Here is a 25,619-nt window from a genome sequence, read left to right as displayed (position 1 = left end):
AGTTAGTCTTGCTCCACACTAATAAAAGTGATGATCTGAACTGGATATATTTGTTTTTGAACTCAGCTGTGATGAGGTCACAGGATGCTGATCTCAGCCAATCAGACGTCAGGACAGGTAACCATGGAGATGGAGAGTCTGGTACGGGACAGAGGAATGTGCTGACCACCCCCGACAGTAAACATGACCTCACTCGGGGGTCAAAGGTCAACAGAGAGCTGATTGTTCACGGGGATGTGGTGTTTAGTTTGAAAGCTCAGTTCTTCTTCTGTGGTGGTAAACTGTAGCGGTGGGGGGGTGGGGGTCAAAGGTCACTGCTCCTAATTTAAACTAGTCACACTCAAACACTACAACACACACAGTACTACACACAGTACTACACACAGTACTACACACAGTACCACACACAGTACACACACAGTACTACACACAGTACACACACAGTACACACACAGTACACACACAGTACACACACAGTACTACACACAGTACTACACACAGTACTACACACAGTACCACACACAGTACTACACACAGTACTACACACAGTACTACACACAGTACACACACAGTACTACACACAGTACTACACACAGTACTACACACAGTACTACACACAGTACACACACAGTACTACACACAGTACTACACACAGTACTACACACAGTACTACACACAGTACTACACACAGTACTACACACAGTACACACACAGTACTACACACAGTACTACACACAGTACCACACACAGTACCACACACAGTACTACACACAGTACTACACACAGTACACACACAGTACTACACACAGTACTACACACAGTACCACACACAGTACCACACACAGTACTACACACAGTACTACACACAGTACTACACACAGTACACACACAGTACTACACACAGTACTACACACAGTACTACACACAGTACTACACACAGTACACACACAGTACTACACACAGTACACACACAGTACTACACACAGTACACACACAGTACCACACACAGTACTACACACAGTACACACACAGTACTACACACAGTACTACACACAGTACTACACACAGTACACACACAGTACTACACACAGTACACACACAGTACTACACACAGTACACACACAGTACTACACACAGTACTACACACAGTACTACTTATCTTCTCCTGCAGACTCTTCTGAAGGTTTTGGTTTCCCGGTGTGGTCGTCATGGAAACGCCGTCAGAATGATGAGGTCCCCTGTGTGTTTCGGGGCTCGTTGTAATCCCCCGGCCGGATCCCGTTAGGTGATGTTCATTAAAGAGTTCACCTCCATTCATTCCCTCTCCTCCTTCCTCTCCTCCTCCTCCTTCCTCTCCTCCTCCTCCTCCTCCTCCTCCTCCTCCTCCTCCCTCTCCTCCTTCCTCTCCTCCTCCTCCTCCTCCTCCTCCTCCTCCTCCTCCCTCTCCTCCTTCCTCTCCTCCTCCTCCTTCCTCTCCTCCTCCTCCTCCTCCTCCTCCTCCTCCTCCTCCTCCCTCTCCTCCTCCCTCTGATCCTCGCCACTGAGCGCGCTCAGACCGACCCTTTGTGTCCGTGACCTCAGTGGGCTGAGCGGTGTGTTGTTGTTGGACCGGAGGTTAGATCCTGCTCCAGATTAAACACCCAGCTCCTTTATGATGCTTTAAATCCTCCGATAACAAGAAAACAAGCTGCAGAAACAACTCCATCAGAACATGATGATCTTTAACAAACTGATGAGAGAACTCCATCAGAACATGATGATCTTTAACAAACTGATGAGAGAACTCCATCAGAACATGATGATCTTTAACAAACTGATGAGAGAACTCCATCAGAACATGATCATCTTTAACAAACTGATGAAACAACTCCATCAGAACATGATGATCTTTAACAAACTGATGAGAGAACTCCATCAGAACATGATGATCTTTAACAAACTGATGAGAGAACTCCATCAGAACATGATGATCTTTAACAAACTGATGAGAGAACTCCATCAGAACATGATCATCTTTAACAAACTGATGAAACAAGAATCACAATCTACAGAGTTTACTTTGAATCAAAAGTACCAATACCACACTGTAAAAAATACTCTGTTACAGTTAAAGTACTAATACCACACTGAAGAAGAACTCTGTTATAGTTTAAAGTACTAATACTCTAAGAGTCCTTTGTGTGTCTTGCAGGTAAACTGGAGTCTTCGTGGCGTCTCACCTGCCTCTGATGATCACAGGGTTCAGGTGACGGTTCAGGTGTGAACTCTCTTTCATCTAAACAGACCAGCTGTGCAGCCGGACCGGCGGCGACGCGTCACACAGACCAGACTGAGAATCATCTGGGACTGAACAAAGCGCAGTAAGTGGACCCTTTAAACTGTCCTGTTGTTCTCTGTAAACTGATGAAGGTGATAATCATCACAGTAAACCACTCTGACGGTATTCCAGCTCCTTTATTCACACTAAACGTGACGTACATGAGACATGAAACACAACAGGCTGAGATGTACACGTTGGAATACTGAGATCACATTAAACACACACATCACAAGTACTTTCATGTGTCGTCGATTCTTCAACAAACTAAGACGGAACATTAGAAACTAAAATTCAGAGTTTGATCTGACTCCTCCACTCTTCTCTTTAGTCTGATTCGTTGCAGGAGAGCTGGAGTTACGTCACGAGTTTAGGATTTTTAAATTATATTTTTACTTTTTAAAACACACATATTACTAACATGCTAAATATTATCAAAGGAAGTATACATGTTTTATTTTTAAACTCGATAATAACGTCTGTCTGGAAAGGAAAATGTTATTTTCTGTACAAATATTGGAAAACATTGTTTTATTGTAAACGTTTGAGATTCATCTGAGAGTTTTACATGTTGATCTTTTAAAAAGATGAATTAAACTTGAATTAGATCAAACAAACATAAAGACGAAACACTGAATCTAAATCTATTCACAGAATATAAAGTCAAAACGCTGAAGATATAAAATCCTTCAACATATTTACAGCTTCTTCTTCTGTGGTTTCCTCAGAGCGTTTATGTAGCAGCTCTTCTTCTGTGGTTTCCTGTGGTGCTGATCCAGATCAGCAGCTGTAAACACAGTCAGACGGTCAGACGGTAAACTGAAGGGTGTTTACAGAAGTACTCCCAAGTCTTCAGAAGAGTTCTCAGGTCTTCAGAAGAGTTCTCAGGTCTTCAGAAGAGTTCTCAGGTCTTCAGAAGAGTTCTCAGGTCTTCAGTAGAGTTCTCAGGTCTTGAGAAGAGTTCTCAGGTCTTCAGAAGCGTTCTCAGGTCTTCAGAAGAGTTCTCAGGTCTTCAGAAGAGTTCTCAGGTCTTCAGAAGCGTTCTCAGGTCTTCAGAAGAGTTCTCAGGTCTTCAGAAGAGTTCTCAGGTCTTCAGAAGCGTTCTCAGGTCTTCAGAAGAGTTCTCAGGTCTTCAGAAGCGTTCTCAGGTCTTCAGTAGAGTTCTCAGGTCTTAAGGAGAGTTCTCAGGTCTTGAGAAGAGTTCTCAGGTCTTCAGAAGCGTTCTCAGGTCTTGAGAAGAGTTCTCAGGTCTTCAGAAGCGTTCTCAGGTCTTCAGAAGCGTTCTCAGGTCTTCAGTAGAGTTCTCAGGTCTTCAGTAGAGTTCTCAGGTCTTGAGAAGAGTTCTCAGGTCTTGAGAAGAGTTCTCAGGTCTTCAGAAGCGTTCTCAGGTCTTCAGTAGAGTTCTCAGGTCTTCAGAAGCGTTCTCAGGTCTTAAGGAGAGTTCTCAGGTCTTCAGAAGCGTTCTCAGGTCTTCAGTAGAGTTCTCAGGTCTTCAGAAGCGTTCTCAGGTCTTCAGTAGAGTTCTCAGGTCTTCAGAAGCGTTCTCAGGTCTTAAGGAGAGTTCTCAGGTCTTCAGAAGCGTTCTCAGGTCTTCAGAAGCGTTCTCAGGTCTTCAGTAGAGTTCTCAGGTCTTCAGAAGAGTTCTCAGGTCTTCAGAAGCGTTCTCAGGTCTTCAGTAGAGTTCTCAGGTCTTCAGAAGAGTTCTCAGGTCTTCAGAAGAGTTCTCAGGTCTTCAGAAGAGTTCTCAGGTCTTGAGGAGAGTTCTCAGGTCTTGAGGAGAGTTCTCAGGTCTTGAGGAGAGTTCTCAGGTCTTGAGGAGAGTTCTCAGGTCTTGAGGAGAGTTCTCAGGTCTTGAGGAGAGTTCTCAGGTCTTGAGGAGAGTTCTCAGGTCTTGAGGAGAGTTCTCAGGTCTTGAGGAGAGTTCTCAGGTCTTAAGGAGAGTTCTCAGGTCTTGAGGAGAGTTCTCAGGTCTTCAGAAGAGTTCTCAGGTCTTCAGAAGCGTTCTCAGGTCTTCAGAAGCGTTCTCAGGTCTTGAGAAGAGTTCTCAGGTCTTCAGAAGCGTTCTCAGGTCTTCAGAAGCGTTCTCAGGTCTTCAGTAGAGTTCTCAGGTCTTCAGTAGAGTTCTCAGGTCTTGAGAAGAGTTCTCAGGTCTTGAGAAGAGTTCTCAGGTCTTCAGAAGCGTTCTCAGGTCTTCAGTAGAGTTCTCAGGTCTTCAGAAGCGTTCTCAGGTCTTAAGGAGAGTTCTCAGGTCTTCAGAAGCGTTCTCAGGTCTTCAGTAGAGTTCTCAGGTCTTCAGAAGCGTTCTCAGGTCTTCAGTAGAGTTCTCAGGTCTTCAGAAGCGTTCTCAGGTCTTAAGGAGAGTTCTCAGGTCTTCAGAAGCGTTCTCAGGTCTTCAGAAGCGTTCTCAGGTCTTCAGTAGAGTTCTCAGGTCTTCAGAAGAGTTCTCAGGTCTTCAGAAGCGTTCTCAGGTCTTCAGTAGAGTTCTCAGGTCTTCAGAAGAGTTCTCAGGTCTTCAGAAGAGTTCTCAGGTCTTCAGAAGAGTTCTCAGGTCTTGAGGAGAGTTCTCAGGTCTTGAGGAGAGTTCTCAGGTCTTGAGGAGAGTTCTCAGGTCTTGAGGAGAGTTCTCAGGTCTTAAGGAGAGTTCTCAGGTCTTGAGGAGAGTTCTCAGGTCTTGAGGAGAGTTCTCAGGTCTTGAGGAGAGTTCTCAGGTCTTGAGGAGAGTTCTCAGGTCTTGAGGAGAGTTCTCAGGTCTTAAGGAGAGTTCTCAGGTCTTGAGGAGAGTTCTCAGGTCTTCAGAAGCGTTCTCAGGTCTTGAGGAGAGTTCTCAGGTCTTCAGAAGAGTTCTCAGGTCTTCAGAAGAGTTCTCAGGTCTTAAGGAGAGTTCTCAGGTCTTCAGAAGAGTTCTCAGGTCTTAAGGAGAGTTCTCAGGTCTTCAGAAGAGTTCTCAGGTCTTAAGGAGAGTTCTCAGGTCTTCAGAAGCGTTGCCATGGGGACGCCGTTGTCCGTCGCCACCAGCGAGCCGTCGGTCTCGGAGGCCTGCGAGCCGTCGATGAGCCTGGCGAGCCCGGTCTTGGTGGAGTACTTGAAGATGAAGGCCTTCATGAGGTCTAGGCGGTAGTTCCTGTGCAGGACGCCGTAGAGGACGGGGTTGATGCAGCAGTGGAGCAGCGAGAAGCACTGCGTCAGGTGCAGCGCCACGTCCAGGAAGTTCTCCAGCCGGCAGCTGAAGGGCAGGACGTTGAGCAGCGACAGCGTGTCCAGAAGGAGGACGGCGTGGAACGGTAGCCAGCACACCAGGAACACCACGATGTAGGTGAGGACGATCCGCCGGCTGACGCGGCGCTCCCGGTCCGAGCCGGGGGGGATCGCCGCCGCCAGGAGCAGGTAGAAGACGGCGATGACGGGGAAAGGGATGGCGAAGCCGAGCGCGATGAAGCTCAGTTGGACGCCCGCCATCCACTCCCGAGGGTTGTCGGACGGGTACACCGGCCGACACACGGCGCCGTCGCGGTGCGACGACTTGACCGCCTGCAGGAAGTAGGTGTCGGGAACGGACGCCGCCAGCGCCAGCGCCCAAACCAGGACGCAGATCAGCCGTCGCACCACCTTCTTCCCGCGGCCGTCGGGGTCGTTGGCGAACAGCGTGACGGACAGGTAGCGGTCCACGCTCATGCAGGTGAGGAAGAAGATGCTGCCGAACAGGTTGACGCTGAAGACCAGGTGGGTGAGTTTACAGACGGCGTCTCCGAACGGCCAGTGCCCGCCCTGCAGCAGCGAGCTCACCCACACCGGCAGCGTGCCCACCACGCACAGGTCGGCCACCGCCAGGTTCAGGATGTACAGGTGCGTCTCGTAGCGGTTCCGGTTGTCGGAGCGCAGGTTGACCCACACCACCGGGGCGTTGGCGGCGAGGCCCACCAGGAAGATGAAGACGTAGAGGACGGAGAGGACGTGGAGGAAGGCGGCGTGGCTGACGGCGGCGCCGGAGCACAGCAGCGTCTCCACGTGGGACAGGTTGGAGTGGTCGGCGGCGGTCAGGTTTAGCTCCTCCCACAGCTCCATGAGCTCCGTGAGGTCGCTGGCGCTCAGACTCATGATGATGAGGACGCTGGAAGAGAAGAAGAAAACAACGGTTAGCGACGCCGCCTCCTTCTTCTTCTTCTTCTTCTTCTTCTTGATGATGTCAGCAGGTCATAAAACGCCGACCGACAGATGGACGGATGTTTGGAGGTCAGAGGTCAGAGGTCAAACGATCCAGACGTCATTAATAAACTGAAACCTTTTGAAGTGACAGGAAACACTGATGAACAATAACCTCAGTGTGTCTGATCACTGATCAATACTGAGTTCAGCTCAGTTAATGAGGAGGAGGAGGAGAGGTTAGAGGAGGAGGAGGAGGAGGAGGAGAGGTTAGAGGAGGAGGAGGAGGAGGAGGAGAGGTTAGAGGAGGAGGAGGAGGAGGAGGAGAGGTTAGAGGAGGAGGAGGAGGAGGAGGAGAGGTTAGAGGAGGAGGAGGAGGAGGAGGAGGAAGAGGAGGAGAGGTTAGAGGAGGAGGAGGAGGAGGAGGAGGAGAGGTTAGAGGAGGAGGAGGAGGAGGAGGAGGAAGAGGAGGAGAGGTTAGAGGAGGAGGAGGAGGAGGAGGAGGAGAGGTTAGAGGAGGAGGAGGAGGAGGAGGAGGAAGAGGAGGAGAGGTTAGAGGAGGAGGAGGAGGAGGAGGAGGAGAGGTTAGAGGAGGAGGAGGAGAAAGAGGAGGAGGAGGAGGAGGAGGAGAGGTTAGAGGAGGAGGAGGAGGAGGAGGAGAGGTTAGAGGAGGAGGAGGAGGAGGAGAGGTTAGAGGAGGAGGAGGAGGAGGAGTTTTATTGAACCTTCAGCTCAAAAACTCAACAGGAGACTTTAAACTGAAAGGTCACGAACCTTCAAAATAAAAGTAGAATCCACACACACACACACACACACACACACACACACACACACACACACACAGTGAAACCAGAGCTCCCATTCAATGTTAAATCCAGCTGGGAGGCTGGCTCCTGAATGCACCATCAAAACACTGTAAAGCAGCTGAGAGCACTTCAGGTGCCATAAAATAATCAGTCTGACTCCTGTTTGAAAAGCAGCAGCAGCAGCAGCAGCCACCAAGACCCAGTCACCAAACTCCGTTTAAAAATCTTCACATTTAAGGAGTTTTACCTCATTCAGAAACGTTACAACAGGTTATAATCATCTATTAAGACTTTTAAATAACAATTATGATGCAGGCTTCAATTCGGCTCACATTTCATCACATTTCATCACATTTCATCACATTTCATCCCCATCACAGGAAGTTTAATAACAACTCTATGCCGTGGGAAGTTTAGTGGACCACTAAGACTAGGTGGTGTTTGGTAGAAGACTAGTATGCCGAATACACCAGAGGACATACATGATTACTAATAACATTTAATAATCTTCCTACAGATTTAAATTCCATTGCTTGTGTGTGAAAACTTATAGAAATTACACTTTTCTAAAGGGAGTCTGGATGGAAGTCTTTTTCTCACCTTAAATTACAATGTGAACTAAGGCGAGTTCAAAACTCCGTTATAAAATCATCAAATTAAGATTTATTTTCGAATTGAAAAACTTTAAATAGTTTACAACACATCTATTAAGACTTTTAAATAACAAATATGATGCAGGCTTCATTTCGGCTCACATTTCATCCCCATCACAGGAAGTTTAATAACAACTCTATGCCGTGGGAAGTTTAGTGGACCACTAAGACTAGGTGGTGTTTGGTAGAAGACTAGTATGCCGAATACACCAGAGGACATACATGATGACTATTAACATTTAATAATCTACTTATACTTGTAAATTCCATTGCTTGTGTGTGAAAACTTATAAAAACGACCGTTTTCTAAAGGGAGTCTGGCTGGAGGCATTGGAACTGCGGTAGAGAGCAGACACACGAGACAGGGAGCCAAACTCCGTTTAGTTTCTGAGTGTTTAAAGAGTTGAAAGCACTTACTGGTGAAGCAGCAGAGGTTGGGCTGGTTAATCCGGGTTTAATCCGGGTTCTGAGGCGGGTTAGAGAGTTCGGCTCCTCCAGCAGAGACCGAGGAGGACTGAGGAGGACTGACCGGCCCCCCCTCTGACTCTGCTGTTAAACAACAGAAGAAGAGACGCCCACAGAGACCCTGATGGGACCTGAAGACCTGATGGTCAAAAACTCATGCAGTTATATTACTGATAAAAGTCATCATTTTCACTTTCTAAAGTTTAAATTAAAATATATTTAATCAAAATATAATAATTTAATGAAATATTTTTTTTAAATTAAATGTGATACTATTACATATAACAACTAAAAAAATATAAAATTAACATATAAAAATAGAGTTAAATAATTTAATAAAGATTCAAAATGAATATGAATAAGAAATTAAATACAATTTTAAATAAAAATATATTTAATAAAAATATAATAATTGAATAAAATATATTTTTTAAATTAAATGTGATACCATTACATATATAAATAAATATATATATATATATATATATATATATATATATATAAAAGAAACATCTAAAAATAGAATTCAATAAGAATATAAAAATAAATATGTAAAAAAATAAAGATAAAATACATTTACAGTATATTTAATCCAACTATATTAATCTAATAAAAAATAAATTGTTGTAGATTAAAAATTAATATACTATACAAATATTATATTATTATTATCAAAATATATAAACACATCCAAAAATTTAATAAAAACAAATAAAACTAAATTAAAATAACAAATGAATAAAACATAAAAATATATTTAGAAACTTGAAATAAAAATAAAGTAATTATTACAAAAACATAATATAACGTAAAAATTAACACATCAAAAATAGAATTATTTAATAAAGAATAAAACAATTAATATAATGGAAAAAAATTATTTAAACTATAAAGTATCTAAAAATAAATTAAAAAAAATATAGAAAATAAATACAATAAAGGTCAATCAAAGCAAATGTGTCCAAAAACAATGAATATCAGATCAAATATATTAATTTGTCTCTAAATAAAGTTTGAACAAACAACAGGAGGGTTAGGAACGATCACGTGAATCATAAATCCTGTCCACTGCACAGAAACACAGAAACACAGAAGAAGAGAAGAAGAGAAGAAGAGACGCCCACAGAGAGATGGGACCTGAAGACCCTGATGGACCTGATGGTCCTGATGGACCCTGATGGTCCTGATGGACCCTGATGGTCCCTGATGGTCCCTGATGGACCCTGATGGTCCCTGATGGTCCCTGATGGACCAGCAGTCAGCAGATTCACAGTTTAAGGAGGATTTAATGTTCATATTAACATTTAGAGATAAAAACAGTCAAATATATAATAATATTAGAAGTAACTTATATTTTAATCTTTTAGTCTTAAAAGGATCCTTCATTAGACTAAGAGTCCATCAGAGGTCAAAGGTCAGAGGAACCCATCTTCTAGTGGTTCTTTACGGCTGCTAGACGCAGTAAAACAGTGAATTAGTGGACGTGTTGAATGAAGTCTGGCAGAAGTCAATACAGCCAATCGGAAGCTATCGATCGGCTTTGACCTTTGACCTTGAGGAGCCTTTTAGACCTGATGAAGACCTCCTCCTCTTCCTCCTCCTCCTCCTCCTGACAGTATCTTAACTGGTTTAACTGGTTTCTCTTGATGGAAACAGGAAATAATGTTTGTGTTGAATGTTTTATTTATTTTATTTTATTTACTTATGTATGGAAGTTTATTTATTTATTTATTTATTTACGTATGGAAGTTGATATTTTAATTAATTTATTAATTAATTAATTAACTTATTTATTTATTTAATTATGTATGGAAGTTGAGATTTTTATTTATTTATTTACTTATGTATATTATTTATTTGTTTGTCAGTATTTTTAATATGAGTATTTAGAGTTTAATTAGACTGATAAAGTGTGAACTATATATATATATATATATATATATATATATCATATTTTATGTTTCTAATGATTTATTCAGATTTTATATTATTTTTAGTCTTACTTTTTACTAAGTAATCTAATTATTATATGCATCTATTATTTTATTTTATTTACTTATGTATGGGATTTGACATTTTTATTTATTAAGTTTGTTATTTATATATTTATTTATTTGTCTGTCATTATTTTTATTTACATTTACTACTTTTAATTTAGAGTTTAATTTGACTTATTCAGTGTGGACTATATTTCATGTTTGTAGTTATTTATTCAGATTATTTTTAGTCTGCCTTTCTTTATTAATTGTTCAAATTATTATATTTGTCTATTTATAGTTTTCTTTTATTTTTATTATCTATTTATTGGCTTCTGTTAATTTATTTTCACAAATTTTATTTATTTAATTATTTCTCTTTATATTTCTCCACATGTTTTATTTATTTTGTTTTCTTTTATTATTAAACATTAATTCTATTTGTTTAATTTGTCCTGAACTACAGAAATCAAAATAAACAAACAATATAAATGCATGAATCCTTTCTGTTTTGTGTGTGCAGAGACTCTACGGGGACGTTTCCAGCGTTTCCTGACGGAGACTGATAATTTCTAATTTATTCTGATGTATTCTGATGTAGGATGTCATCTCTGGTGTTCTTCCACAATAAACGTCCAGAAATCCACTTAGAAATCAGAGAAAAGAGACGCTGCAGAACTCCATTGAGAATGATCATGTTTTTAAGTTGTCTTCAGTCTCACAGTGATCCGGTGATAGTAGTCTGTTCATCCATGAGTCCACTGAGGACAGGAGGTGTTAATAGATAATTCGGCACACTTTTAATGTAAAATATGATTAAATATAAACAAATACAGGCTGAAAACACCACAGACAACATTATGGAGCCTGTTTACAGCCCCCAAAGCATTTCATGTTCACATGAAGATGAGAGAAATGAAATGAACCCTTTAACGAACCAATTAGCTGGAAAGCGTCATCTCTCCATCACTACCTTTAACCACTGCTCATTTCAGAAACGTCACCGCAACAAAACCTCGTCTTTGCTTCTGTAATGTGCCTTTAGATCGGTTTCCCTTAAGCCTCGCTTTCACCGTGCAACTCTGTCTGATACCGGGAACATGTGGGCTTGTTAGCTCTGACACTGACAGCAGGTAACAAACATCTCTGATCCAGTGGGAGCTTTTATTATTATTTCAAAATGACAGTATCCATAGTAACGTCAGAAAACATCAACATCATTTACATACAGAAGAAGCATTGCGAAAACATAAATTAAATTACATGAATGAATAAATATGTCATTAAATCTTGCAAAAATAATATTTAAAATAAATAAATAAGTAAACAAATAAATGTCATTACATATAGCAAAAATATTATTAAAAATAAATAAATAAACATGTCATTAAATATAGCAAAAATAATATTAAAAATACATGAATAAATTTGTCATTAAATCTAGTAAAAATAATGTTAAAATAAATAAATAAATGACTTGATAAATAAATAAATATGTCATTAAATGTAGCAAAAATAATATTAAAAATAAATAAATGCAAATATAAATAAATACATTAAAAAATTATAAAAATAAATACATAAATGAATACATACATTTAAAAAGAAATGTACAAGTAACAAACATCTCTGATCCATTGTGAATTTTTATTTATTTTTTTATTTCAAAATGACAGTATCCATAGTAACGGCAGAAAACATTAAAATAATTTACATACAGAAGAAGCATAGCGAAAACATAAACAAAGAGCGGTGACCAACATAAAAGGACAACAGAAATGAAATAAAACCAACATAAAATAAAAATATAAAAATATATAAATAAATAAATAAATAAATAAATAAATAATAAAAAAAGACCACGCAAGGGAATGACAGTAATTTCACATGACAATATCTGATCCATTGTGATGTTTAGCTACGTGACGTCAGAGCTGGTGGAGACGGATGTGACGTCGCGGTGACGAATACGTCAACGTGGTAACCAGAGTAACCATTTAGTAACTAGTAGTTGTGTATAAAGTGGTTTAATCTATTTTGGGACCAGAGGACGACATCTGGACCAGAATGACCAGTTCACCCAGGTTGGTGACCGGAAGTAGAGTAAAGAATCAGAGTGGAACAGATAGAAACACAGAGAACTAAGCTAACTAAGCTAACTATGCTAACTATGCTAAGCTAAGCTAACTAGGGGAAGTGAAAGTGTTTTTGTTTAAGGTCACTTTAGGTCACTCTAGGTCACTTTTTAAATAGCCGAATTCAGCCCAGCGTCATGTTATATAACTAGGTGACGTTTAAAGGGCTATTTTATTATTTTATAGTTTAATAACTTAACGGTCCTTAAATGTGTAATTAATTGGCTGGACTCTGGTTGAGCTGGTTCAGTCTAAATGTTATAATGTAACACATATATACATATATATATATATATAAATATATATAAATGACTAACTGTAACCTCACTGCTATCTGTCACTCCTAGTCATAATGGTAATTAATATATCCACAGTAACATTTAAGATATATACATCTGTGACAGTACGAGTCAAAACTACATTTAAGTTATCTTTAAATCCTTAAATGTGTCATTTATTGGCTGGACCCTGGTGGGCTCGGTCTAAATGTTATAATGTAACACACAGGAGTATATATACATACACATATATATATGTATATATACTCCTGTGTGTATGTGTATATATATATGTATACACACATATATATGTATGTATATCTATATATACATACATATATATGTGTATGTATGTATGTATGTATGTATATACACATATGTATATATATATATATGTATATATATATATATATACATATATATATATCTGACTCCTAGTCATAATGGTAATTAATAAATCCACAGTAACATTCAAGATATATACATCTGTGACAGTACTAGTCAAAACAACATTTAAGATGTATCTCAGATTAAAGTATTAGTGTGTGTTTTAATGTTTAATAGACGGACTGGATATGTATTTCAGATATGTGTAATTTAAAGTATCAACCTGGAAGGTTTTCATGTAAATAAATGTGTGTTAATCACCGTGTAAGGAGGTGATTGATTACAGTATTTATATATCTGTAGTATTACTAACTGGTGTCTGTGGTGACATTCCTGCAGTTGTTTACACACATAAATAATGAAACTAGAAGCTGGTGTATGAACAGAAAGATAAGATCATTTAACTCTAATAGTAGTTATAAATCAACCTTCATATAGATCATCTCAGACATTCAGACTTCTTCCATTAATGTCTGTTTGACTTTCACTTTCACATACCTATACATTACATTATTAATATACTCGCACATTATGCATATCTGGAGTTTACTCACTCAGTCAGTCAGATTTATAGATTTAAATAAATCACAATAAGCAGCATAAACCGGCATTTATTTATTAATTTCTGCAGGATTTTCTCTTTACATTTCACCCTTCATTTATTTCTCCAAACTTATATATTTCTGTATTTTTTCTTTTTACTTTTCTGCCTCATTATGTAAATGAAGCAGAATGAGAAATAAATAAGAAATAAGTGCAAAAATAAACGAATAAATAAATGACCCAGTAAATAAATATGTAATTAAATGTAGCAAAACTAATATTAAAAATAAATGAATGAGTGGATAAATGAATATGTAATTAAATGTCTCTGTGAACTTCAGGTGACAGATTAAAGTGAAATGTAGTGACTTAAAGTTAAAGTGTTTCACAGTTTCAGCTGATTTAACGTGAACTTGTGTTGTTTGTCCACAGTTTGATTCTCTTCGTCGTGTTCCTGTTTCACAGACTGGACACTGGTGAGTCATTTATATATGAATAAATATGAATATACATGTTTTATCAGAGCAGATAAAAACACTATAAATATATCTGCTGTTCTGGAGGACGTTTAAGTCCATTTTAATAAACATATAAATATAATATTAACAATAACAATAACTTTATTAATTTAATGTTGAATGTATTAATCATGAGGGTAAACCCACGTACGGTAACGCTGGCGTGCTCTCTCAGTGAGCTGCCAGATGAAAGTAGTCCAGGCGTCCGTCGGAGACGCCGTCCTGCTGCCGTGCATCTACAGCAAGCCCGACCGTCTACAGGACAGCGTCCCCGTCTTCTGGAGGGACCGGAGCGACAACATTGTGCTGGACATCCGAGACAAGGCCCCCGACCTCTCGACCCAGAGCGCCGAGTTCAAAGGTCGAGTGGTTTGGAAGGAGGAGCAGTACAGTAGGGGCAACTTCTCCATCGTGATGAAGGACGTCCAGAAGTCCGACAGCGGCCCGTACGAGTGTCACATCCCCTCGCTGAGCTTCGAGCAGCGCGTCACGCTCAATGTCTCAGGTCTGTCTCACACTCACCACGACACGACTCTCCTGTCTGACTGTTTAACTGATCTATATACTGTATACTGTAGATGGAGGACGCAGCCTGGCAACATAGAATATACATCAATAAATAAATAAATAAATATGTCATTCAATTTAACAAAAATAATATAAAAAATATATAAATAAATGACTCGATAAATAAATAAATGTGTTATTAAATATAGTAAAAAATTAAATAAAAGATAAATATGTCATTAAATCTTGCAAAAATAATATGAAAAATAAATAAATAAATGACTCGATAAATAAATACATATTTCTTTAAATTTACCAAAAATGATATTAAAAATAAATAAATGACTCAATAAATAAATAAATGTGTTATTAAATATAGTAAAAAAAATATAAATAAATATGTCATTAAATCTTGCAAAATAATATTAAAATAAATGAATAAATAAACAAATAGATGTCATTACATATAGCAAAAATAATATTAAAAATACATGAATAAATATATAAATTTGTCATTAAATCTAGTAAAAATAATGTTAAAATAAATAAATAAATGACTTGATAAATAAATAAATGTCATTAAATGTAGCAAAATAATATTAAAAATAAATAAATGCAAAAATAAATAAATACATTAAACAAAATAAATACATAAATGAATACATACATTTAAAAAGAAATGTAGAATAAATAAAAATAGGTGCAAAACAAATAAATATAAAAATAATTACATAAATAAATAAAAGGGAAAATTAAACAAGAGTAAATAAATAAGGGAATTAATAGAAAGATAAAGAAGCAAATTAAAACATTTAATCAATTAATTAAAGGCTACTTTTATTTTTATATTATTTTTGGTATATTTAATGACATTTATTCATTTAGTTCCTTCCTCCATAGAAATGATTATTACATTTAAGTATATATATATATAATGCAGTGTGGTGTGACGCTGCCCCCTGCTGCTCATGTTCTGTTAATGATATATATAATATACAGTGTATATATATAGATTATAGTGTATGGTGGTTGTTTGTGTTGCAGATCGAGTTGAATCATCGAGAGGAATCACCGCGGTAACACCGACCTCCTTCCTCATGGTTCTGCTTCCTCTTCTTCTCTCTCTGATATACATGTAGCTGCTGGTTTAAAACAATACACTATGAAGACTTCTGTTATTATCATCTCATGAATAACTCAACGTTAAAGGGATAGTTCAGGTACATCTCGACTCTCCCTTTAACTTTAACGTTAAACTCCAGTTCTAACAGCGGAGTTCTGATAGCGGTTAACAGTCTTCTTCTTCTTCTTCTTCTTCTTCTTCTTCTTCTTCTTCTTCTTCTTCAAGATTTAAAAAAAGCATAAATATGTACATCAATTTAAGAATACATATAAAATGAAGAAAAAAAATGCAAAAATAAATAAATGTAAAAATAAATAAATAAATGCTAAATAATTTAATACATAAAAATAAATGCAAAAGTACATTAATAAATGTAAAAAATAAATAAGAAATTGCAAAAACAAATAAATACATTAAAAAAATTATAGAATAAAAGGTGAAATCTAATAGAAGAGTAAATCAATAAGGGAATTAAAAAACAAAGTTAAATAAACAAAGAAGCAAATTAAAATAGAAATATCCTTTTCTTTATTTTTAATATTATGTTTGCTTTATCTAATGACATATTTATTTATTTATTTATCGAGTCATTTATTTAATTATTCATTTATTTTTGATTTTGGCAGGTTCCAATAATTAACATTAATTTAAAGCTGAAGTTTATCTTGTTGCTGCTTTCATACGACAGACCAGTTATTGAGTTCTGATGTTTTATTACTATAAAGCGAGGTACATGTTACGTGATATTGTGACTTACAGTCAGATGAAGGTCCCTTTTATATATCTTTTATATTTATTTATGTATTTATGAATATGTAAAACACTAAACGAAGGACACTTTGAAGTTTTAAAATGTATTTCTGACACAGAAGTTTTTTTACCAAGACGTGAAAAAAAAAGGACATAAAACATTTAAATTAAAATAAATAATGAAAACTACATGAGTATAAATATACACATAATACACATAAATATCTTTATTTCAGTCAAATAAAAACAATTTATAAATCCCTGACCTGAGCAGGAAAAGGCCTCCGTAGTAAAACAAATAAGTTAATTAACAGAAAATATAGTTTGATAATTCTAATAATCAATAACTGTAGAAGAAACGTATCTTAACATGGCAGCTGTTCATATCATCATCAGTTTAATATTTAGTGTTTCTTTTTGAAGTCTTTTTATTGGATAAATGAACATGAACAGATTATATTAATAATCATAGCGTGTTCTTCCTCTGTTCTTATTTTATATCAAGTTAATATTCAGATTAATTTACCAGATTAAAGTCGTAAATTTACCAGAAAAAAAACGTCCTTCTTCTCCGATGTTATAAGGTAATACATTTACGAGAAAGAACAGTATTTCAGTTTTTCTCCTAAATTTATGATTTTATAATCTTGGAGAATATTCTAGTTTTTTTCTGGTAAATTTGTGAGTTTTGTGGTAAACTTTAGATTTTTTCTTCTGGTAAATGTCGGACTTTAATCTTGTAAAATCTGACGGCTCGTAGCTGCGTCTCTGTTCTGCACTAACACTATAAGCTTCTAGGTGATGCTAACGGCTAACAGTTAACGGCTAAGTCTCTTTAAGAAGTTCAGCTCAGTTGCATCTTGGGAAATGTAGGAAAAGCCTCAGGATTGTTGTGGTTGAAGTACTACATGAAGCACTGTTCTGTATATTCATGTTGCAGTACTTTGTTTACTTCATTCATACGTGTCGGTTCTATTTCTGTTTACTGTTCTAGTAGTACTTTAAGAGGACTCTTTGAAGTCGTGGGATGCCAAACAGCTTTTTGAGTATTTATTAAAGAACCATCTTTATTTATTAATTCATCTCAAGAAGGAAAGTATGATGATAATAAATGATATTATATATATATATATAATATATATATATATATATATATATATATATATTATATTATGTAATAATAATAATAATAATAATAAGAGAGTTTGAGTTTGTTTTATTCTGAAATAAAAAGATAAAATGTGATAATAAAATTGTTTGCTTGTTTTTTTCTCTTTATAATCTCAGAGGTTTATTCAAGTTTTTATCTCGTGAATTTGTGATTTCTTCTCCCCGTAAATTAACGACTTTAATCTCGGAACATTTTGAATTTTTTTCTCATAATTATTTTTTTATTTTTTCCCGTTAATTTACGACTTTAATCTCAGAAATTCTAAATATTTCCTCTCAAATGTGTGACTTTATAATCTCAGAACATTCCAGTTTGTATTGTAAATGTAAGACTTTGTAATGTCAGAGTTGTTTTCTTGTGAATGAGTGAGTTCATAACGTATTTATATTTTAGTATTCCAGGTTGATTGACCTCCCAGAGTCCCTTTAGATCCGTGGTCTGTGAACCCGACAGCGCTGCCACAGCTTCCTGCTGTAGAGGGCAGGCGGCGGCGGCGGATCCAGTTCACGTCCGGCCGTCACACGTGTGATGAAACTTTCTTGGTATTTGTGGTTTCAGGTCTGAAAACAACTTCTTCACTCTGTGACAGAGGAAGTGAAGAACACTCTTCTCTTCTCTCTCTCCGTGAAGACAGAAGCACTTTCAGACGGGTCTCTTCTGGTCTCTGATCATGGATCCTCTTTGGTTGATTCTCTCGCTGGTTCTGGTGTCGTGTGCCGAGGCCGAGAACCTGACCGAGGTCAAGGTGACACTGGGTCAAACCGCCACCTTGGACTGCTCGAATGTCACTAAAGCTGTGTACTGGTACATTGAGATACGCAGCCAGGTCAAAGGGATCATCGCTAAAGCTTTTGATAAAGGTCCCAAGGATGTCAGGTTCTGCGACACCTTTACCAACCAAACCAAATACATCGCCATGGGGAACCAGATGAATGTCACCAACGTCACAGCGGAGGATCACAGGCTCTACTTCTGTGGCAGCAAGACTGAAGGTGAAACCATCACCATTGTAGAAACGTTCCGCCTCCGTTCAGGTAAGAACCGGCTCTTTAACTGATGCTTTTATTTTGTTAATGCTGCGTGTATTAATGATTATTATCTTGGTTTAAAGGGAAAGCACAGTTTGGTTTCTAACCACATTCTAAATGTTGGAGAATAGTGAAAACGTGTAAAGACTGAAGGTCGTAGTTCTGCATGGTGGAGGCCGGTACGCTGGTTTTCATTCGTTCTGTGTTCAGGATTCTGAAGGCTGGAATACGTACTTCAACTAGACCACTATATAAGAACTAGAGCGCGTTAGCGTCAGTGCGTATTATGTATTCTAGAATGAATAGATATAAAGAACTGGCTGGTTAGAGAGCTCGTCTGTCAGGATGTTTAAGTGGAATATAAGTCAAATATCATGAATATATTAGTAAAATATACAAATATTAGTAAAATATCACAAATATATTAGTAAAATATCATGAATATATTAGTAAAATATGCAAATATTAGTAAAATATCACAAAAATATTAGTAAAATATCATGAATATATTAGTAAAATATGCAAATATTAGTAAAATATCACAAAAATATTAGTAAAATATCATGAATATATTAGTAAAATATGCAAATATTAGTAAAATGTCACAAAAATATTAGTAAAATATACAAATATTAGTAAAATATCACAAATATATTAGTACAATATCATGAATATATTAGTAAAATATGCAAATATTAGTAAAATATCACAAAAATATTAGTAAAATATCATGAATATATTAGTACAATATCATGAATATATTAGTAAAATATACAAATATTAGTAAAATATCACAAAAATATTAGTAAAATATGAATATATTAGTAAAATATACAAATATTAGTAAAATATCACAAAAATATTAGTAAAATATGAATATATTAGTAAAATATACATATATTAGTAAAATATCACAAAAATATTAGTAAAATATGAATATATTAGTAAAATATACATATATTAGTAAAATATCATACAAATATAAGTAAAATATGAATATATTAGTAAAATATACATATATTAGTAAAATATCATACAAATATAAGTAAAATATCACAAAGATATTGACCGTTGCTCCGGTGTTTCTGATGAAGTTAGTCGCTAGTTTATAATCTACAAAGATCTAGATTAGATAGAAGATCTGGGTTGCGAGACCCTGAGAGGAAATGACCGGACACCTCTGACTTCTTCATTACTCAGGATGTTTGTAACTTCCCCAAACAGAAAAACACTTTACAGCTTTCTGTGTTCATCTTTCCTTCTTTTCTTTTTCCAGATGTTCCCATCACTCCATCCACCAACGACTCCAACCAGCAGCAGCACAGCTGCACCAGATGTCCGGGTCAGCTGGTCGTTTACGGCTCCTTCGCCCTGAACGGCGTCCTGGTCCTGGTGATTACAGGTGAGTCTGGTTTAACCTGAGTGATGTGAAGGAGTGAAGGTGTGAAGGTGTGAAGGAGTGAAGGAGTGAAGGAGTGAAGGTGTGAAGGAGTGAAGGTGTGAAGGAGTGAAGGAGTGAAGGAGTGAAGGAGTGAAGGAGTGAAGGTGTGAAGGAGTGATGGTGTGAAGGTGTGAAGGTGTGAAGGAGTGAAGGAGTGAAGGAGTGAAGGAGTGAAGGAGTGAAGGAGTGAAGGTGTGAAGGAGTGATGGTGTGAAGGTGTGAAGGTGTGAAGGAGTGAAGGTGTGAAGGAGTGAAGGAGTGAAGGTGTGAAGGAGTGATGGTGTGAAGGTGTGAAGGAGTGAAGGAGTGAAGGAGTGAAGGAGTGAAGGAGTGAAGGTGTGAAGGAGTGATGGTGTGAAGGTGTGAAGGAGTGAAGGAGTGAAGGAGTGAAGGAGTGAAGGTGTGAAGGAGTGAAGGTGTGAAGGTGTGAAGGAGTGAAGGTGTGAAGGAGTGAAGGAGTGAAGGTGTGAAGGAGTGAAGGTGTGAAGGAGTGAAGGAGTGAAGGTGTGAAGGAGTGAAGGAGTGAAGGAGTGAAGGTGTGAAGGAGTGATGGAGTGAAGGAGTGATGGTGTGAAGGTGTGAAGGAGTGAAGGAGTGATGGTGTGAAGGTGTGAAGGTGTGAAGGAGTGAAGGAGTGAAGGAGTGATGGTGTGAAGGTGTGAAGGTGTGAAGGAGTGAAGGAGTGAAGGTGACTCACCTGGCGTTCTGTTTTCAGGGTTACTTTGTACTCTTCAGTGTTGGAAGAGGAAGAAGAACAACGACGAGGTGAATGAGCCTTCACCTCTCACCTATGAAGACCCACAGACCCTGGAGACGCCTCAGGTAAACATCTGGCACTACTGGGCTAATGATGGAACTACTAGAACTACTACTACTACTACTACTACTAGTACTAGTACTACTACTACTAGTAGTATGTTACTACTTGTTATTACTACTTCTACTACTATTTACTACTGCTACTACTAGTTATCCCTACTGCTGCTATTAGTCCGTTCTACTGCTAATTCTACAACTAGTTATTACTACTGATACTAGTTTCTACTAGTTTCTGCTACTTCTACTAGCAGGTACTGGTACTGCAAATGCTACTACTAATTGTTGTCACTACTACTGCTAACACTGCTGCTAACACTACTGCTAACACTACTGCTAACACTACTGCTGTTACTGTTGCTAACATTACTGCTAACACTGCTGCTAACACTACTGCTGTTACTGTTGCTACCGCTGCAAGACATTATGTTGTGCTGCTGCTATCAGTAGTATCAGTACTATCAGTAGTATCAGTAGTATCAGTAGTATCAGTACTATCAGTAGTATCAGTAGTATCAGTACTATCAGTAGTATCAGTACTATCAGTAGTATCAGTAGTATCAGTACTATCAGTAGTATCAGTAGTATCAGTACTATCAGTACTATCAGTACTATCAGTAGTATCAGTACTATCAGTACTATCAGTAGTATCAGTACTATCAGTACTATCAGTAGTATCAGTACTATCAGTAGTATCAGTACTATCAGTAGTATCAGTACTATCAGTAGTATCAGTAGTATCAGTACTATCAGTAGTATCAGTACTATCAGTACTATCAGTACTATCAGTACTATCAGTACTATCAGTAGTATCAGTAGTATCAGTACTATCAGTAGTATCAGTAGTATCAGTACTATCAGTAGTATCAGTACTATCAGTAGTATCAGTAGTATCAGTACTATCAGTAGTATCAGTACTATCAGTACTATCAGTAGTATCAGTACTATCAGTAGTATCAGTAGTATCAGTACTATCAGTAGTATCAGTAGTATCAGTAGTATCAGTACTATCAGTAGTATCAGTAGTATCAGTACTATCAGTACTATCAGTAGTATCAGTAGTATCAGTACTATCAGTACTATCAGTACTATCAGTACTATCAGTAGTATCAGTACTATCAGTACTATCAGTAGTATCAGTACTATCAGTAGTATCAGTAGTATCAGTACTATCAGTAGTATCAGTACTATCAGTAGTATCAGTACTATCAGTAGTATCAGTAGTATCAGTACTATCAGTAGTATCAGTAGTATCAGTACTATCAGTACTATCAGTACTATCAGTACTATCAGTACTATCAGTAGTATCAGTAGTATCAGTAGTATCAGTACTATCAGTAGTATCAGTAGTATCAGTACTATCAGTACTATCAGTAGTATCAGTACTATCAGTAGTATCAGTAGTATCAGTACTATCAGTAGTATCAGTACTATCAGTAGTATCAGTACTATCAGTAGTATCAGTAGTATCAGTACTATCAGTAGTATCAGTAGTATCAGTACTATCAGTACTATCAGTAGTATCAGTACTATCAGTACTATCAGTAGTATCAGTACTATCAGTAGTATCAGTACTATCAGTACTATCAGTACTATCAGTAGTATCAGTAGTATCAGTACTATCAGTACTATCAGTACTATCAGTAGTATCAGTACTATCAGTACTATCAGTACTATCAGTACTATCAGTAGTATCAGTAGTATCAGTACTATCAGTACTATCAGTACTATCAGTACTATCAGTAGTATCAGTACTATCAGTAGTATCAGTACTATCAGTAGTATCAGTAGTATCAGTACTATCAGTACTATCAGTACTATCAGTACTATCAGTACTATCAGTAGTATCAGTACTATCAGTAGTATCAGTAGTATCAGTAGTATCAGTACTATCAGTACTATCAGTAGTATCAGTACTATCAGTACTATCAGTAGTATCAGTACTATCAGTACTATCAGTAGTATCAGTAGTATCAGTACTATCAGTAGTATCAGTACTATCAGTACTATCAGTACTATCAGTAGTATCAGTAGTATCAGTACTATCAGTACTATCAGTACTATCAGTACTATCAGTAGTATCAGTACTATCAGTACTATCAGTACTATCAGTAGTATCAGTAGTATCAGTACTATCAGTACTATCAGTACTATCAGTACTATCAGTACTATCAGTACTATCAGTAGTATCAGTACTATCAGTACTATCAGTACTATCAGTAGTATCAGTAGTATCAGTACTATCAGTACTATCAGTACTATCAGTAGTATCAGTACTATCAGTACTATCAGTACTATCAGTACTATCAGTAGTATCAGTACTATCAGTACTATCAGTAGTATCAGTAGTATCAGTAGTAGTACTCGTGAACTCAGTTCTGCTGCCGTGTGTTTCAGTACGAGGAGATCCAGCTGAGATCCCCCCCGCCGGCTTCTCCTCCTCCAGAGTGTATTTACCACAAAGCCCAGCGGCCTCGACCCACCGCGTCTCCACACCACTGATACCTGGAACCACTGATACCTGGACGCCTGGACGGTACCCTGAACCATGGACGCCTGGACTCCTGGTGGTACCTAGACGCCTGGACTCCTGGACGCCTGGACTCCTGGTGGTACCTAGACGCCTGGACGGTACCCTGAACCATGGACGCCTGGACTCCTGGTGGTACCTAGACGCCTGAACCATGGATGCCTGGACTCCTGGTGGTACCTAGACGCCTGGACGGTACCCTGAACCATGGACGCCTGGACTCCTGGTGGTACCTAGACGCCTGGACTCCAAGACGCCTGGGCTCCTGGACGGTACCCGGACGCCTAGACGGTACCCTGGACGCCTGGACTCCTGGTGGTACCTGGACGCCTGGACGGTACCCTGGACGCCTGGACTCCTGGTGGTACCTGGACGCCTGGACGGTACCCTGGACGCCTGGACTCCTGGTGGTACCTAGACGCCTGGACTCCTGGACGGTACCCGGACGCCTGGACGGTACCATGGACGCCTGGACTCCTGGTAGTACCTAGACGCCTGGACTCCTGGACGGTACCCTGGACGCCTGGACTCCTGGTGGTACCTGGACGCCTGAACGCCTGAACGGTACCCCCGACGCATGGACTCCTGGTGGTACCTGGACGCCTGAACGGTACCCCCGACGCCTGGACTCCTGGTGGTACCTGGACGCCTGGACGCCTGGACGGTCCCCGGACTCTGGTCCTCTCTGCTGCAGTATTTATATTTGACCTCTGGTTGTTGTGAATCCGGTCCGGAGCGCCTTAAACCTGCTCAGGAACCGGTTCCGGGCGGTCGAGCTGGAGTTGATGATCATAATGTTATCGTACTGTTTTTTAATTTATTCAGATCTTTTTGGGTTGTGTATTTGTGTTTGTTCGTAGTTTGTTTCTCCGGCCCGGTGGAGTCGAGGTGTTGATGCTCAGACTGTGAACCCAGACGGGTGTCGAGGTGTGATTTGTGTAACGGCGGTGTGTCTGACATCAGCTCGGCCTCTTGTGGCGTTCACTTCCTGTCTTCTAGTCAGAGCTGCGACCGCAGTCGTATCCTCCCTGAGGCCGGCCGGTCGCTGCTGACATGAGCTGAAGGAGTTTCTATTGAACCTGCATGATGTCGTCTGTTTACAACGTTAATACAACTCTGTTTTTGTCCGTCTCTTTAACTTTTAGATGACCTCAGATCTTCAGACTGGGATGAGTCAGTTACTGTAAACCACGTCCTGCTTCGTCAGCAGCTTTAAACCCTCTGACTGTATTTATGTTTTCATTATTCAGCAGTATTTAAATTAAACTTTTCAACTGTTTCCAAAGTGTTGAAACTTCAGGCTTGAATCATTAAAGTAAACATCTCTATCTTCCTCTAATGACAGACCGATATTAACTACTACAGTCGGTGGGTTGTTGGTTCATACACAGTGGTTATACTTAATAAAGTTCCTCTTTTTATTGACCTAAATCTCAGTTCTGTAAATATTCTCTCTTATATTTTTGGTAGAAGAAATTCTTCAGAGGAAAATCCTCACCTGTCTTCAAAGAAAACAAATTTAAAACTTTCTCATTGTAACAATTGATCTTTTAAGAACACATTTACTGACAGTAGAGATTATTTCTAACATATAAAGTTCAAGATTTCTAAAGTTATCATGACTGAAATTAGGATTTACAGTATTTAAACCTTGTTTTTAATGATTCTGACGTCAGTATAGAAGGTAAAGTCGTCGGCGTATCGAGTGATGCAACTAAAACTGTGATATTGGAGATAAAACAGCCTTGAAGCTTTGGTAGAGGGAGTGATCTAGGTTGTTTTTTCCTGTTTTCACGGTGGGAGGAGACTGACTGCTCTGTGGTCAGACGTTGGTGGAGGGTAAACCAGCTCACTTCTTCTTTGGAAACTGCAAAAAGCTTTAATTATCACACCTTTCTGGAGGTTTATCTTCTGTAAGTTGCCAAGTAAAGAACGAGTTCCTGTAACGTGAACGTGTGAAGAGGAGTGTTTGTTTGATTAAATCTGTTCCTGAGGAGGTCGACGTCGGCTAATCACACTTTAATCTCATTAATAT

General features: G+C 38.3%; 3 protein-coding genes and 1 long non-coding RNA gene across 4 annotated transcripts; 3 read left to right on the top strand and 1 right to left on the bottom strand.

Annotated features, from left to right (window-relative positions):
- Window positions 1-3,062: 3,062 nt before the first annotated feature.
- Window positions 3,063-3,544, top strand: LOC141763004 (uncharacterized). Its single transcript, XR_012592960.1, has 3 exons — window positions 3,063-3,165; window positions 3,266-3,285; window positions 3,466-3,544. It is a non-coding gene; the product is annotated as an uncharacterized LOC141763004 (long non-coding RNA).
- A 1,586-nt stretch (window positions 3,545-5,130) lies between these two features.
- ackr3b (atypical chemokine receptor 3b) lies at window positions 5,131-11,456 on the bottom strand. Its single transcript, XM_074627213.1, has 3 exons — window positions 11,296-11,456; window positions 8,334-8,465; window positions 5,131-6,425 (listed from the first exon to the last, which is right to left on the bottom strand). Exon 3 carries the CDS (start codon window positions 6,410-6,412, stop codon window positions 5,282-5,284), a length of 1,131 nt encoding a protein of 376 aa, XP_074483314.1. The 5' UTR covers window positions 6,413-6,425; window positions 8,334-8,465; window positions 11,296-11,456; the 3' UTR covers window positions 5,131-5,281.
- Window positions 11,457-12,301: 845 nt separating this feature from the next.
- Window positions 12,302-17,851, top strand: LOC141762995 (V-set domain-containing T-cell activation inhibitor 1-like). The gene is made up of 4 exons (XM_074627233.1): window positions 12,302-12,441; window positions 14,133-14,176; window positions 14,394-14,723; window positions 15,770-17,851. The coding sequence occupies exons 1-4, from the start codon at window positions 12,425-12,427 to the stop codon at window positions 15,862-15,864; spliced, it is 486 nt and encodes a 161-aa protein (XP_074483334.1). The 5' UTR covers window positions 12,302-12,424; the 3' UTR covers window positions 15,865-17,851.
- Window positions 17,852-18,000: 149 nt separating this feature from the next.
- LOC141762991 (uncharacterized) lies at window positions 18,001-25,530 on the top strand. Its single transcript, XM_074627229.1, has 4 exons — window positions 18,001-18,803; window positions 20,074-20,199; window positions 20,954-21,060; window positions 23,452-25,530. Exons 1-4 carry the CDS (start codon window positions 18,440-18,442, stop codon window positions 23,554-23,556), a joined length of 702 nt encoding a protein of 233 aa, XP_074483330.1. The 5' UTR covers window positions 18,001-18,439; the 3' UTR covers window positions 23,557-25,530.
- The last annotated feature ends 89 nt before the right edge of the window (window positions 25,531-25,619 follow it).

Source organism: Sebastes fasciatus, chromosome 24 (assembly GCF_043250625.1).
Source record: "Sebastes fasciatus isolate fSebFas1 chromosome 24, fSebFas1.pri, whole genome shotgun sequence".
NCBI lineage: Eukaryota > Metazoa > Chordata > Actinopteri > Perciformes > Sebastidae > Sebastes > Sebastes fasciatus.
This window is presented reverse-complemented; position numbering and strand designations above follow the sequence as displayed.

Bases quoted from the DNA above. Each gene is read 5' to 3' on its own strand.
- LOC141762991 (XM_074627229.1), top strand. From the start codon at position 18,440: ATGGATCCTCTTTGGTTGATTCTCTCGCTGGTTCTGGTGTCGTGTGCC. The intron at 20,200-20,953 runs GTGAGTCTGGTT...TTCTGTTTTCAG, and splicing joins CCTGGTCCTGGTGATTACAG to GGTTACTTTGTACTCTTCAG. The intron at 21,061-23,451 runs GTAAACATCTGG...CGTGTGTTTCAG, and splicing joins AGACCCTGGAGACGCCTCAG to TACGAGGAGATCCAGCTGAG.
- LOC141762995 (XM_074627233.1), top strand. The intron at 14,177-14,393 runs GTGAGTCATTTA...GTGCTCTCTCAG, and splicing joins GTTTCACAGACTGGACACTG to TGAGCTGCCAGATGAAAGTA. The intron at 14,724-15,769 runs GTCTGTCTCACA...TTTGTGTTGCAG, and splicing joins CGTCACGCTCAATGTCTCAG to ATCGAGTTGAATCATCGAGA.
- ackr3b (XM_074627213.1), bottom strand. From the start codon at position 6,412: ATGAGTCTGAGCGCCAGCGACCTCACGGAGCTCATGGAGCTGTGGGAG.